Source organism: Euprymna scolopes, chromosome 25, assembly GCF_053919585.1.
Source record: "Euprymna scolopes isolate OS-2025 chromosome 25, ASM5391958v1, whole genome shotgun sequence".
Taxonomy (NCBI): domain Eukaryota; kingdom Metazoa; phylum Mollusca; class Cephalopoda; order Sepiida; family Sepiolidae; genus Euprymna; species Euprymna scolopes.
Window position 1 is genome coordinate 62,211,646 of NC_136506.1, and position 15,337 is coordinate 62,226,982.

Consider the following 15,337-nt stretch of genomic DNA (forward strand, 5'->3'; position numbering starts at 1 on the left):
TAAATTTGTTGAAATTGAGAAAAATACAATGATGCAGAAAAATGTTACTTATGTTTTGTTTTTTAAAATTGTAGCAAATCTAACAGCTTTTTTTAAAAGGATATGGAAAATCACCTAGAGATAGGGTCTTGATAAAACACAAGTCCTTATCCCTTCAATGGATGGCATCAGGAAGATAGTACTTTGCCTCAGTTAAGGAAATGACTTAAAAAAAAAATTGACCACATGAGTCTGGAAGTCAATTTCAAAAGCCATTCAAGACATGTCAGCATGCAAAATAGATGTCTAACCACATCTGATGAGGATGTCAACCCGTATAAGTCGTAATCACAATGGTATTTTTAGAGTCTTTTATAAAAGACTAGTGGGGGGTACCAAGCGATGCCCGTAAATCAAAACTCCAGGGAGGGGGAGGGGGGTTTAAAATAACTAAAAAAAAAGTTTTGGTAGATGAGTATGAGGATCGAACCTGAACCCTTGAGGCAAAGTTGGAAATTAAAGTGTGAAAAAAAAAAAATGTGCGACGTTAACCATTGGGCCACCGCGACATACAAGGGAGACATGTTTAAATTTATTTAACTCTTAAAAACAGGTGTCCACAATAAAAGTTTCGATTTGACCTAATTAAGAAGGTCAAATAGAAGTCACGCAGTTAACTTTTGCTACGAGGGAGCGTTTGGGTTTGTTTACCCAAATTTGCCTGTTTTTTTTTCCCCAACAGATGTTGGGGAGGGGGAAACCAGCTCCCAATTGTCCAGATTGAATAGCAATTGTCTGATATACAAAATTGATCAAAGCTGATTGCTTCTGGATGTTTCCCGGTGCGATTGCCAGGAACGCTGGTATCTTTGAATTAGTTTCGCTTTTTATACGAAAAAGCCTAATCAACACGTGAGAAGCCAAAATAGCAATAATTTTGTAAAAGTCGACGTAAATAAATCTATACGCTACATGCGTTTTCAAATCCTAGATATTATTATCTACGGCCTATATAAACAGTTGTAAGCGATTGTAACGACCCCGGGAGCGTGTGTGAGAAAAGCCTTTGCGAGAAATACACAAAATGGTCACACACATTTTGCCTTTTATATATATAGAAACTAGCGGGGGTACCCGGCGTTGCCCGGGTGTTTGTAGGTGTGTGTGGTGTTAAATACAAAAGAACCGGGTAGGATCGAACCCGAAGCCCTGAGGCGAAGTTTGAAAATAAAATCGGCCAGCCAGAATGAGTTAGTGAAAGACGTTTGAATTTATTTAAGAACGAAATTGACAGGTGCGCGGCCAGAAGTCGTCGAGCGTTACGACGATGACGGTTTGTTTGCGAAGTAAAAAAAGAAAACAACGTTAACACTTAAGCAGGAAAAAAAAAAACACAAAAAAAAAAAACTAACGTAAGGCAAACGAACGATGAAAACGAACACGTGAAAAATGGTTTAAATAAGCCTGTTTCGATATTAAAATTTAAAAAAAAAATCGGTGGGTACCCGGGTGTTTTTGGGTGTCGCTAAGAATTAAGCGAAGTAAAAAAAAAAACAAAACAACAAAAAAAAAAAACAGAAAAACAAACGTTACATGAAAAATGGCTTCAATAACACTGGTTCAATATTTAAATTTAAAAAAAAAAAAAAATCGAAAAAAAAAACCCCAAAAAACATCTCACACGACGATTCGAGCCCAAAACGTTTAGATAATGAACCAAGGCCTTAACCAACTGAGCTAACGAGACGTATATGAAATTTGTTCGGTTTTTCAACTATTTAAAGTAAATCAGGTCACGACGTCATCTGACACATGTGTAGAATCGGTCATTGTCACGAGAGGACCGTTTTTATTGGAGCAGAAATTTTATAATCTGGGTAGCTTCTACTGTTTTGCAAAGTATCTTATAATTTAAAATGTCTTTCTTGCATTTTTACAAGTTTTATTAACCATCAGTAGTTGATTTCAGCTAACATTTACAAGCGTTAGATTTGTGTGCTTAATATAAATTTCAGTTCATAATACTCTATTCTATTTTTCTTTCAGTCAAAATTTTCAGTCTAACTATCACCTCCATATCTATAACTTTTGTTATCAACAAATATGCTCTTTCATTTCCCTTGGTTCTAAAGCAGTTTGGGATTCAAAGTAAAATAACCGGTCAATGTATATTGTTCCATTCCATAAGATTATGAATTATGTACCATTTTTTTTAATTAACAAAGTACTTGTTTAGTTTTACACCTAATAATTTTATAGACATTCAAACAACATTACTAGGTTTCTAAAACTTTTATGTATTTTATGCAGAATGTAGAAGCATTAAACATGTACAGCAAACTAATACTCCACGCCACCTTGCTAAAAAATATTTTTAACAATTTAAAAAATAAAACTCAGTAAATTTCTTTACATTTTTTGTTTTTGAATCCATTCACTTGACTTCATAAACTTGAATTGTATTAGATTTTGAAATTCTCATAGAATTGGCATTATATGTGTCATTTTTTTTAAAGAATATAAAGCATACATTTTTTAGTTGATTTAATTTTCAGTTTTTATATTAATTAAACATTTTACAGCCTGAAAGTATTACAGTAATTAATAGTGAATGAAAGCAAACACATCTGCAGAAAAGGAAGGAATGTTGGATAAAAATAAAATTTGGTACAAACCTCACGGTCATCTATCGAGATGTTCTTGAAATTGTCAGGAAGAAGGATCAAAAGTGCTCCAACATTTTGACTCATCAGATCACGGTATTTTGGTACTGTGATCTCTCGCAATCGTACTACAATGCAACGACGAGTCAACATTTTAGCATCTACTGAACGAGCCTCCATGTTGACAAAGGAACTCCGGCATCCTAGGAAAAAAAAAAAAGAAATTATAAAAATAAACTTAAAAATTCAAAAGCAAATAATATATACAAACAGAATTGTGACCAATTTTGATTTTTTAAGTCAATCTTTGATTTCTGCAGTAAATAAAATTTTAATAACTTTAAATTTGTAAAAAAACAGAAAATAATATAATTTCTATTCAATGGAAAGAATTTTCAATTTGAACAATTACGATATTCAAATTTGAATACAAAAACAATTTATTTAATTGGTAGGTATAAACATCAGATGAATCAAAGGGCTCATCAATCATATTAACAAATCAAATCCATATGAATATAGGTAAGTTTTGTTTAACGTACAATTGATTTGGGTTTTGTTCAAAGTATTTACATTACTAGCAGGCCGCCCTGGCATTGCCAGGTTGTAAAAAAGGCTTAAGTATATTTTGATTAATGCAGATTATATTTGACCCAATATATAGTAATGATTTAAAAAGTTAAAAAATAAAACAAAAAAAAAACCCCCAAAAAACTCATGCACCATCACCAAGAATCGAAACCAAAACGATTTACTTTTTTCTTTGACGTTAATGCCTAAACTATGAAGACATGCAAGGTTAAGACTTAAAATATGAACCAATAGCCATTATGTTACTGTTATGGGGTTAAATGGTAATAAGAACGAAGGAACATAGGATTTTTAAGAAACGAACACATTTTTTTTTTTTTTTTACACAGTGATCACCACTTATCAAGGCCCGGAAGCCACTCAGGGATAAGGGTTATTGCAAGTACATTATGTTAGTGTGGAGATTTGATGAAGTGTTTACTTAAGGGGCGGTTCATTAGGAATTTGTTAACGTTGGACTTGAAGACATCCAAGTTGTAGTCAGGTGGGAAGCAGGCAGACGGAACAGAGTTCCACAGGCGTGCAGTTCTAAGAAAGAAGCTTTGTTCATGGAATCCGCGTTTTGATTTAGGCACAGATAAAGAGTGGGGGAAATTTTTCACAGTGGATTCAGCTAGACGGGTGTTTTTCGTGAAAGATTGGCGAGGGGGGACCAGAGATTGGAGTATTCACATAAATTACAGGCAAGGCGAGTTGAACAATACCATTCCTCAATGGTGGGGCGTGTGCACCCAATCTGCTTGGTCGCGTGCCAATCTCTCACTGCCGAACACCAGTACTCGATACTGGAAGTGACGTCACCAGAGGAAGTAACGTCATGAGATAGTCCATTAATCCCATGTAGGGGCGTCTCCAACAGTTACGCATGCATATTCGTAATATCATTTCACCTTCACCTGGCAAATTTCATTTCTTTAATTTTCACACTTTTGCACCAATTTTCTCCATGGCTAAAACCCAAATATAAAGTTTTGCATGGGTTCGAATACCCTATATTTTAAGTTTCATGTCTGCAAACCAAAAACTGACAAGGAAAATTTTTTAAACAAATAAATATATGCATAAATGCATATAGAAAGAGGTTTGTCCATATAATTATTCATCGGAGTAATGTCCTCATCTAGAGTGTGATTTTCACAACGTCTATCGATGTAACTGTGTAACTCTTTCTTTCTTTCTTTCTTTCTCAACACGCGTGACTCACCGAACAGACAGACACGAGGACATTTGTACGCTAAGCCATTTTCCCCACACTCCCCCCTGATCTCATGATCACAGAGATGGCAAGGGGGTGGTGATCGTCTTCACCGGGTCCTTCTTCGAGGGGAGACGACACATCTCATCTCCACTTGTGCTTTTGTTTGCGGTCTGAGGGTCGAGCATCTCTGTGTCTTCTGGGAGGTTACTAATCTCCGAGTCACTCTCTGATGGTGGTGCTGTAATTCAGAGCGATACCTCACTAGATTCTGACTGATTCGCTCGTGTCATCTAGTGATGGTTGCGTTACTAACCGTATGTCTTTAACATGACGGGGCACGCCGTCGACCCGCACCGCTTGTGGGCTGATTATTTCAGTGACTCGTCCAACTCCATACCTTGCCGTGCACTTGCCTCGATCCACACAACATCCCCTTTCCTCACTCTCTCTCCGGCTACTTCTAGTTCAGGCAGCAGGTTCGTCTCTATGCCCTTCACCCTGAAGTGATACCTATGCAACGTATCAGCCGGCGCCGTAGAGGGCGAAACATCATCTTTTGGGGTTACATTGTACAAATAGACTGTCTCAAACACTGTGCAGCCTGATCTAGCTGAGATTGTTTTGGCGGTTCAATGATTCCGTTCAATAATCCCATTTCCACTAGGTACATGGGCGCATCAAAACCTCAGATGTACTTCCCAGCTGTCAGTAAACTTTCTAAACTGCTCACTGGTAAATGCAGCACCATTGTCAAGCAATATCTCTGTTGGAGGTCCACGTTCAAGGAAAATATTATTTAGTTAACGGACAATAGTGACTGTATCTTGTCGACGCAGCATACCCCATATGGCAAACCTTGATGGACCGTAATCAATGAGAGTCAGGAAATTCTTGCTAGCCGGCTTCAGTGGCTCCTAACTTCCAACTTCCCCTTTTCCCAGCGAACGGGTGGCAGATCAATGAAATGGCATTCCACGCAGTTTTTGACCACTTCCATGAACTCCTGGTTCAACCAAAATATAGGGTCTGCTTGAATCCAGGATGCCCACTTCGTTGGTGGATTTCCTTAATCCAATTAGATGGACCAAGAATCATAGACGTGGAACAGGGAGGCTGCGTAGGTTCAACATTTTTTTTTATGGCATCAATCCATCTTTGAGGTGCCCTTGTTAAACAATCTGCCTTGTTTATGCTGGATCTGACCAGGGACACCTCCATTGATAGTGCATATTCGTTCACCAGGCTCATGATTGTGTCGAGCCACTGACGGATGAGCATCTCACTCGTTGCTTTGGTTCATACTCTAGCCCGTTCGGTAAGAGTGTTTGAAATTCACTTATGGACACAAGCAGAATCTGTGAATAGTCGCAGGGTGGTTGTCTTCCAAAGGATTGCCAAGTTCATTCCCTTGATCACTGCATATAGTTCTGTCAGGTTTATGTGTTGGGAGTCCTTTTCTGGGCGTAACCAGCAAGCGTCTTCCACTACGGCTCCATCATGGACTAACGACACGCCAATAGCAAGAGAGCTTGTGTCAACCCACACACTATGGTCCTGGCTGTCAACACACCATCTACCCCGTGCTGGATCTTCTTTGTGCACTCTGGTGAGGACCTCTCTGACTATTGTATTGAGAGGGGCGTCATAAATTTTGCCATCCTATCCGATGATGACGTCAGAAGCTCTCCATTTGATGAATGCCACTGCAATACGAAGCCAGCCACCCACAGGAAGGTGTTCAACCAACTTTCCACACAATGAAAATACGTTCCGTCGCATGAAAACACAGGGCATACCTGGGATTTCATTGCCTCGTTTCCAACACAGGACATTATGTTCTTCCCAGACCTGCAAACCGAGCACTCTTGCACAGTCCCATAGCCTTTCTGGTTCCTTGCTGAGAAGGCCAAAGTTGTGAAGATGTTCTTTTACGCGCGTTGTAGACACAATTTCTTCATACACATCGTCAATATATGCAGATGTTGCCTGCTGTATGCGCTCATCCTTAGCGTCAATAATCCTTTGCATAATTGATGGCGCCACATTAAGTCCAAATTCCATGCGGGTTAAGCAATACCTTTCTCCCTTGATGAGCACCGTTTGATAGGGCCATAGTGACTGATGTACATGCACTTGAAGGTATGCTTTACGAATATCCAGCACAGATACATTAGATCCTGCTTGCCGCCATTCCCTCAACTTCCCGGTACATACATTCGCACGGGCTGTAAAAGGATTTACGTGCTCGTTTAGTTCCCGATAGTCGAGTACCGGCCTCACCTTCTGTTTATTATGCTGGATAACCGCCGTTAACGGGATCAGACACTTTGGGGGGCCCAATTCCTTCTCTGGATAAGGAACTAGCCATCCATTTTTTATCCAAGTCTGTAGTTTCTTATTGTATTCTTCATGAGCTCCAGGGAGAATTTTATATTCCGGAACCCTATTGTACAACTTCCCGGGTGGCTGCTTGTCCGACCATTTCCAGGAAACTGTCCGGGACCTCGTACGCTGGTTGAATTCTGCATGAAAGTTAGGCTGTTCCAGTTTCATGGATACACTCAGAGCAAGGCAGGCGTTAGAAAAATGTGCTCTACCCTCACCATCAATACGGACACCACCCAATTCTTTGATAACGTCCATTCCTAACAGCACGTCATCACCAAGAAGGTTCCCGATCACAACCAGGGCTCGTACGGTTATTGTAGGCCCATCACCGACATGTGTACAAATGACACTAACTCCACAAAAGGCTAGCATGCCCCCGCCGACTGTCAGTACTGGAATCCTCTTCTTGTCCCATGCGTCACAGCATGCCTTGCAGGCGAGAGTCTGCGTGCACCCTGTGTCTATGAGCACAAACCGTTCACGCGCATGCTCACTGTGGGTAACGCCCTATTTTTCAATGATCTGGGGAGTAAATTACAGCGCCAGTATTCTGCCGCTATAATTTACTCCCCTTGTCCGTTTCCCGGACAACTCCTTGCTACATGACCTAGCTTGCTTCACCAGTAGCAATGCATGCGCTTTGGCGTTTCCTGAGCAGATGTGTCCTTTACACTGCTTCGGCTTTGGCAGTTCCTAGAAAAGTGGTTTGGTCCACCACATTTATAACATCTTACACCAACTACTGAGGGTCCGGCAGAGAAGCCGTCGAACTCTAGTATCAATCTCAGATTAAACTTGTCCATTGCAAAAAAATGGACCGAAATAGTTTGTGGTCGATCAACCACAGGCAAAAATCACTGCTCACACAAATTCTCCCAACTGATTTTGTCGCTTCTCAAACACATGATTTCTCAATCGTTTCCCATTGACAAGTGACCTGTTTTTATAAGGCATATGCACATGATCTCGCGAGACTTCGTTCACTACAAAACGTAATGGCCGCCATGATGGACTTTTTCTTTCTTTCTTTTTTTCTCAACGCGCGCCACTCACAGGACAGAAAGACACGAGGACGTTTGTATGCTAAGCCATTTTCCCCACAGTAACCTCTGACCTCCTTTAAGTGTATCTTGTTGAACTCGGGAATGTTTCTGTTGAACTCAGGAATTTGGACGGAATTTCGAGCAGAACCCTTTTACTTACTCAGGGAGCTGGTTTAACTCCACATTAAAAACGACCTCATGTCACATTTTGCTTTTGTGAGGAAGCAAATAAATACTAATAGAAAAGAGGGGTTTTAATATGAATATCAATACACAAAAACAAAAAAAAAAAATTTATAGGAGTACAGATAGGTTTATAAAAATTTGGTTCAATTAATAATTTTAGGACAAAACAATGTAATAAAAAATAAAATCAAATTTTGATAATCCGGGGAGATCATTCAGATATCGAACTGGAGTTATCTCCCCTGAATTATATAACATCTATAGTTGTAAATTCATATTTATCTCTCGATGAGAAATTTGATACAAAGTCAGTTTTTAATGATGGGAAAATCCAACTCACAAAACGGCACTGAATTGAATTAGGACATTAAAAAATTGGCTTATTTTTTTCGTAACCTGAAAATTAAAGGGGTCTTCATAATATTATGAGATATAGATTCGTACCAGAAATCCATAGACAGCAAAGACAATTATACAAAATACAAAAGGATCATTATTCTTGGGCAATGTCGAGTTTATTTGCTAATAATATATCTAACCATCTCATGTATATACACACACACATATATATATATATATATATAAATAAAGAAAACCAGCACCCTTTACCTCCTTTTAATTACAGGACGTCATTTTCAAACAGCCTTCTGACTGTCTCAGACTTGAGGTTTCCGTATAATCGATGTTCACAAAACTTCCGTTTGTTGCAATTTTGCGAAGGACAGAATCCCTCGATTTTGGGGGCTGATTAAGCTATTTTTTGTACAAACAAGGCGTTTTTTTTTTTTTGTTTGTTTTTTTTAATTTAATTCAATATCTTAGAACTTTACTAATTATCTTTGAAATACACCCAGAAAACTAATATTTATCTTTCAAAGGATTTTTGCAATGAATTTATTTAACTTTCAAAATTTAGCTGATTTGGTTAGCTCGCTGTGAAAACATTTTTCGCAATTTTTTTTTCACGTATACAAACATTTTTTTTGGGGGAAATTAACTTTAGTTTTTGATGTTTCAAATACAATCAAAAAGTAGTCGGAAACCTAAAAAAATGATGATAAATCAGCTTTCAAAATTATGTCCCCCTATCTTTATTCGGCTATTTTTGCCTGTACATATTTAATAATGAACTGTGCACTTCCTGAGAGATAGCAAATAAGTATATAAAGGTTTACTAAGGGAATAGGCAAGTGAACTGTAGAATGTTTACTTTGTTTACCATAATTGATCAATAATAATAAAAAATTAGACTCCAAAAGTCAATGCTAAATCTAGGAATGGGATTTTTAACCTGCAGTTCTATGCTCTAAATGAACAACTTCTAATAAATAAATACATTTTTTATTTTTTTGTCTAGAAAAAAATTAAAGGAATCGTTTTTGGAATTGGAAATTAGACTAAAATTTTTACAATTCTACAAAAAATTCTGATTTTTCGAATTCTAATTAATTGTCACAACACACATATATAAAGGCACCCATTTTAGGAGTTGAGGAGATTGTTGTACTTGGACAGCACTCACTTGCTGTGAATAAATGACTGGATTTGAAAGGATAAATAGAGGACAAACTGGTGCCCTGGTTACCAAATGTCCAGATCAATCACCATCAGATTTGGCAGGATGTAGATAATAAATCTGAGTGAAACTGAAAACCATTGTTGACCTTATTGGTTTTTGGTGTGCATGCTTTGCAATTTGCAAAAAGCCTTTGTTTCATCATCACTTTATTGTTCCCTCAGACCTCACCCACCTGTCAGTTTGAAAGGGGGATTGACAGAAAATACTTGTAGTAAGGTTTAATAATGATCAATCAGTCAAGCTTAATTAAAAAAGGTTTAGGTTTTAAACATGACCTGTTTTGTAAATCTTAAAATGTAGTTTTATTACTGACTTGTTATTTATACCAGATGTTATAAAGAAATCATTTAAGATTATTTGCTGTTTTATCTGTAGCTAATGGCAAAGTAGGTTTATTCTACTAGCAATGCTCAATGCTTGTATAACACCAAAACAGTATTTTTAAGGTGATGGCCCATCTGAAAAACACTCATAAAATCAAAAGGAAACTAATTTATCCGAGTCTAATAATGTTTATTTTATGTATTTTCTTTTAACTTTTTATTAGTGTGCAAAACTTAAAAAATAATAAATAAGAATACAGTGGTCAGAATTTGGTCATTTTTTTGCTTTAAAAAATAAAATGGTAATATATATACTAGTGGTGGGACGATTAATTGGAATCGGAATCGTTAATCGTAAGAATCGTGTATTTTGGGAGGCATCGGAATCGCATCGTTAAAAAATACCTTAATTTTCCGATTCCTTCATTACGATTCTTTTAGTCTGATGTTGAAAAAAAGAAAAAAAATTCCTGATATTTCTAACTGCAAGAGAGAAATGTAGCATGTTATAAAAAGAAACCAAAGAAATTCATTATTAACAGGGCAATGCTTAGTGCCCCCTCCCTTACAAGGTTCATTCATTCAGATCTATTGTGATCAAAACTACAAAAGAGTTAACTTGAAAAGAAGTATGCAGGGCTCTACATTGCGAGTAAAAATAAAAAAAAAAAACGCTTATCTTTTTGGCGACTGTTTTTTTTACTGACAAATCTTCTAATAGTGAATGAAAATGCTTTTTCAACTTATATTTTCTTAAAACGAGCAAAGTCAAATTATTTAAACAGTAAAAGGTTTAATAGAACAATATACTTTTTTTCTTTTTTTAAAAGAAGGCTTTTGAAAGAAATATCTCTAAAACGAAATTGATCACGTATTATTTCGCAAAATTTGGACAGTAGTCTTTTGAAGTTTCAAAAAACCGAGCCCATACCTATCTCTTCCAAACCTAAAGTTATTAAATAACCCCTTCATTAATTTAAGGGTAATTAATTCAATTCAGTCAAGTTGTTTTATTTTAAATTTCATTGAAATAAAATCCATTTTTTAAATTTTTTTCTCCAGAAAGATAAAACCCTGAATTTGATTATATTAAAAGCAGAATAATATAATCTTTTTTCTAGAATTTTAAATTGAAAATTAAAAAAAAAGTGTTTAACGCAGTTTTTTGCCAAACGAAAAAGAAATTAATATATATTTTTTAAAAGGTGTTGTAATCAATTAATTTTTATGTCTAAATAATATTTACGATTAATTAAATAATTTCATTTTAAAAAGTATTTATAAATAGAATTTTACTTAAGACTTATAGTTTAGTATTATATAACTGCATCAACCATGTGTGAATTGAACACAGTCAACCAAAAAAAAAAAAAATTCAAAAGAAATGCATATTTGCATTTCATTATGTAAACTTTTATACATTGGTTTCAAAAATTAAATTCTATAAGTTTTTTTTTTTTTTTGTTAACTACTGGTTGGTACAATTTACCGCTCCATCCCTTTATATTTTTTTCTTTTTGTCTTTTTTAGCGGATTATTTTCAATTAATTATCCAAATAAGTGACTAGCTTTAAAACAAAATTTAATAGTAATTTATTTGTTTACAGATAAACTGAATTTTCTAATATGGCCTCAAAGTCCAAAAAAAGTCTTGCATGGAAACTTTTTGAAGCTGATGAAGATCATGAATTGAAAGCAATTTGCAAAGTCTGTCAAATTAAAATATCGCGAGGAACAAAACCATCTAACATGACCACAACCAACATGTTAAAACATTTAACTATGAAGCATCCAAATGAATTGGAGGAGCAAAATAAAAAAGAAAAGGAACAAAAAATTACCAACTAGTCACTCAGAGCAGTTTTATTAGTGAGGGTCGAAATCGCAGTGTCTTTTTTTTTTTGCCTAAGTCACCAATTTTTTTTAACCTTCCTTAACTTTAAAGAGTAAATACAATATATACAACTAAAAAAATAATTTTTAAAAATGCTGATTCTATTCATGAAAAATTCTTTTAACTAGAAATTAAAACTTAGGTAAAGATAGCTGACTGACAGCAACAGGAGCACTGGTTAACTACTGAACCACATGGAAAGGTGTGGGGGAGGAAAAAAGGAAATTAAAGGATGATAATAAATTATGATAACCGTCTTTGAAAGGCACTAAACTCCTAAAATTTACTTCTTTAAAATTTTAGGCGGCATTCCCCGGCGATTTTAAAGCACTCTCTCTCTCAAAAAAAAAAAAAAAAAAAAAGATTTAATTTTTAAGTTTGGGAAAGATATATTTATTATAACCGAATTCTTGTATGAAGACTGGATCTACTTTATTGGACGTTAATTTGTGAGATAAGTAATTTTTCAATGTTTAATGTTTTTAAAGTTTCAATTATCAATTAAATTTTTTTTAATTGCGTTTTTTTTTTCAGTTTATTTATAAAAAAAAAAACAGGGTTTAAAATGTATTTTTCAAGGTAACAAGCTTCGAAATAAGTCTAATTAAAAAAAATCACTTAATTTTTAATTTCGACAACCCTGAGAATTTAATTATTAAAAAAATATTGAAATGTGACATTTTTTTTATTTAACATTTTTATTAGTTCAATTAATTTTCTTTCAATAATTCATTTCACTCAACAAACTTCACCATTTTTTGTTTTGTTTTATCTTTTTCTGTAATTTTGGTAACTATTTTTGCTCAATTTTATCTAGTATTTCATTTGTTTTTTATAGTGGTATCATTTTTATACGTGTTCCTTTGATATACCCTATTTCAAAATTAGTTTGGCTAAACTTATTCTTCACGTTAGAAACAACGTGTAAAAGTAATGAAAAAGTAAGAAAAAACAATAGGTGTTAACTACTCTTTGTGAATTATGGAGGTCTGAAGAACTGCCGTCACAAATACAACTATCAATAGCCAAACAAAAAAATCGTTTTTGAAATTCCTTTACTTGTAACTTTTCGCTATACCTACCTTTTGGTATAAAACACAAAAACTTTCGATTAATGGTATTTCTCAAATATGGTCGTTAACTTTGGAAGGGTTATTTTGTATCTACAGCGCCATGTCACGTGGTATATTGTTTTTTTTTCATTAAGTACGTTCATTTATAAATTATTAAATTAAATATTTATCTTTTTCTTATATTTAATTAGTATATATTTTCTTTCTCTTCCGCTATATTTTTTTTATTTAATTCGTTAAATCTGTAAATTATGAGGACCCAAATAATGAATCGTGTTAATTTATTCTCTAATTTTTTTGTTTTTGCTCTGTTATATAAATTCTATTTTATTTGTTTTTGCTCTGAAGGATAAATTCTATTTTCTTTGTTTTTTTTCTGTATTCCAATTAAGTAAAATAAATTTTGCTAATTTTTCCGTTTAGTTTACTATATAATAATTTTATTTAAACTAAAACACGACGGTGTAGACATAAAATATCCCTTCCAAAGTTAGAGAACATATTTGGGATCTACCGACCATAAGTATAAAACTACCTGGTATATTTCAAAACAATAATTCCCTAGGAATCGGAATCGTACTTGGTATCGGAATCGTTAATCAATATTTTCCTGGAATCGGAATCAGAATCGCATAAAAATTAGGAATCGTCCCAACACTAATATATACCAATTTAATTGGTCAGTTTGGCCATAATTGATTATCAAAGTTTAATGGGGTTCAGAAAGTTTTCATTTTAAAAATTCCAAACATTTAAAAAAATTTTCATGCAATTATCATAAGTATTTATTCAGAAAGTTCTTTTGAAATCCATAAGAAAGGAACACCAACAAAATTTACTGAAAAAAAATTTGTTCATTCTCGCCAATTGAACAATATGTGCTTTGATGAACTAATTGTACCTCTCGTGACCAACCCAACTAGCAGCAAAAATTTTCCCCTTCATTGTAGAAGTCTCAAGATGCCGAAAAACTTTCAGTTCAAATAGCTACTTTCCTCAAACTGCTTGACTTTAAAATTCCTTTTTTCTACTCATGTTCTTTAATTATACTAACATGCAAAAATTTAAATGTAATATGAACAAACATCTTGTGCATAATTCTTCACCTAGGATGGCTCCCTAATCATGGTAGCACCTTACATCTCAGTGGCAATATACTTTGTTTGGGGTGAAATAAAGTAAAAACAAAAACAAACAAAAAAACTTAACCATAAAAGGTTTTCAAAATAATTGAATCAACTCTATATTGATTTAAGAAGGATTCACAGGGTATAATCAATAAACTGCCTGATAAAGTTTAAAAAAATATTTATGTTAATCAATAAAATTGTTTTTGTTCTTACAATTGTTTTTTAGATAACCTTTTGATATAAAGAATTTTATATGGATAACTAGATTTATACAGGAATAAAAATTAATGGTTAAGATATAATAATTAGCGCTAGGATAACAGCATATTCTTTTCATTGTTTTGACTCTGGAGTGTGTATCCGTTGATATCTTATATGCTTTTATATAGAATGATGTGGTTCTCGGTTGATTAACTGTGTTGGATATATACTCGAGAGTCAAAATAATAAAAAGAATATGCTGTTGTTATAGCCTTAATAATAATATATTTATATCTATAAGCACATATAAATTTATATAAATACATTTATATACCTATTTATTTATATATATATATATATATATATATATATAAATACATTTATATATCTATAAAGTGAAATTGTCTGTATGTGTGTACATTACCCTACCAAACTACCAAATTGTCTGTATGTGTGTACATTACCCTACCAAACTACTCTGTTAATTTTCAGTCTACAGACTCGAGATTTGACATAAGGGGTATTGAGATTTGGGAAAATCTTTTTAATTGGTTTTTGGCCAGAAATATTAGTTGTCAAGGAGTCAAAGTTCAAGAATTTGATCTTTAAAAACTCTACTAAACTCCTCCACCAATTTTGGGTCTAAACACTTGAACTTTTAGATGTACATAACTTGGACATGGATCAAACTTTTTAATTCAATTTGAGCCCAAAACAATAAATGTTAAGGGGTCAAAGTTAAAAAAAATTTGACCTTTGTGATCTCTGTGAGCCAATTTTTGTGCTAAACATTTGAAATGTTATATAAAGTGTATTCAGACATAGGGCAAGCTTTTTAATTGGTTTTTGACTGAAAATTTGACTGCCAAGGGGTCAAAGTTCAAAAGATTTGACCTTTGCAGTCTCTAGCAAACTGTTCAGCCAGTTTTGGATCTAAACACTTGAAATTTTAGATGTAGGTTACCTGGACATGAGTCAAACTTTAATATATATATATATATATGCACATAAAGTTATGAACAGTACATAGGGCCCGAGCAAAGCCGGGCTGAACTGCTAGTAGCATATAATTATGACTTTGGCCTGCAT

The 15,337-nt window shown here is 34.3% G+C and overlaps 1 protein-coding gene across 1 annotated transcript in view; it reads right to left on the reverse strand.

Moving 5' to 3' along the window:
• LOC145247392 (BOS complex subunit NCLN-like) overlaps window positions 1–15,337 on the reverse strand; it is a 74,098-nt gene that overhangs the window by 48,034 nt on the left and 10,727 nt on the right. Inside the window, exon 2 of the mRNA XM_080109096.1 lies at window positions 2,655–2,845. Coding sequence (XP_079965222.1) covers window positions 2,655–2,845 — 191 coding nt within the window. The remainder of the gene's footprint in view (window positions 1–2,654; window positions 2,846–15,337) is intronic.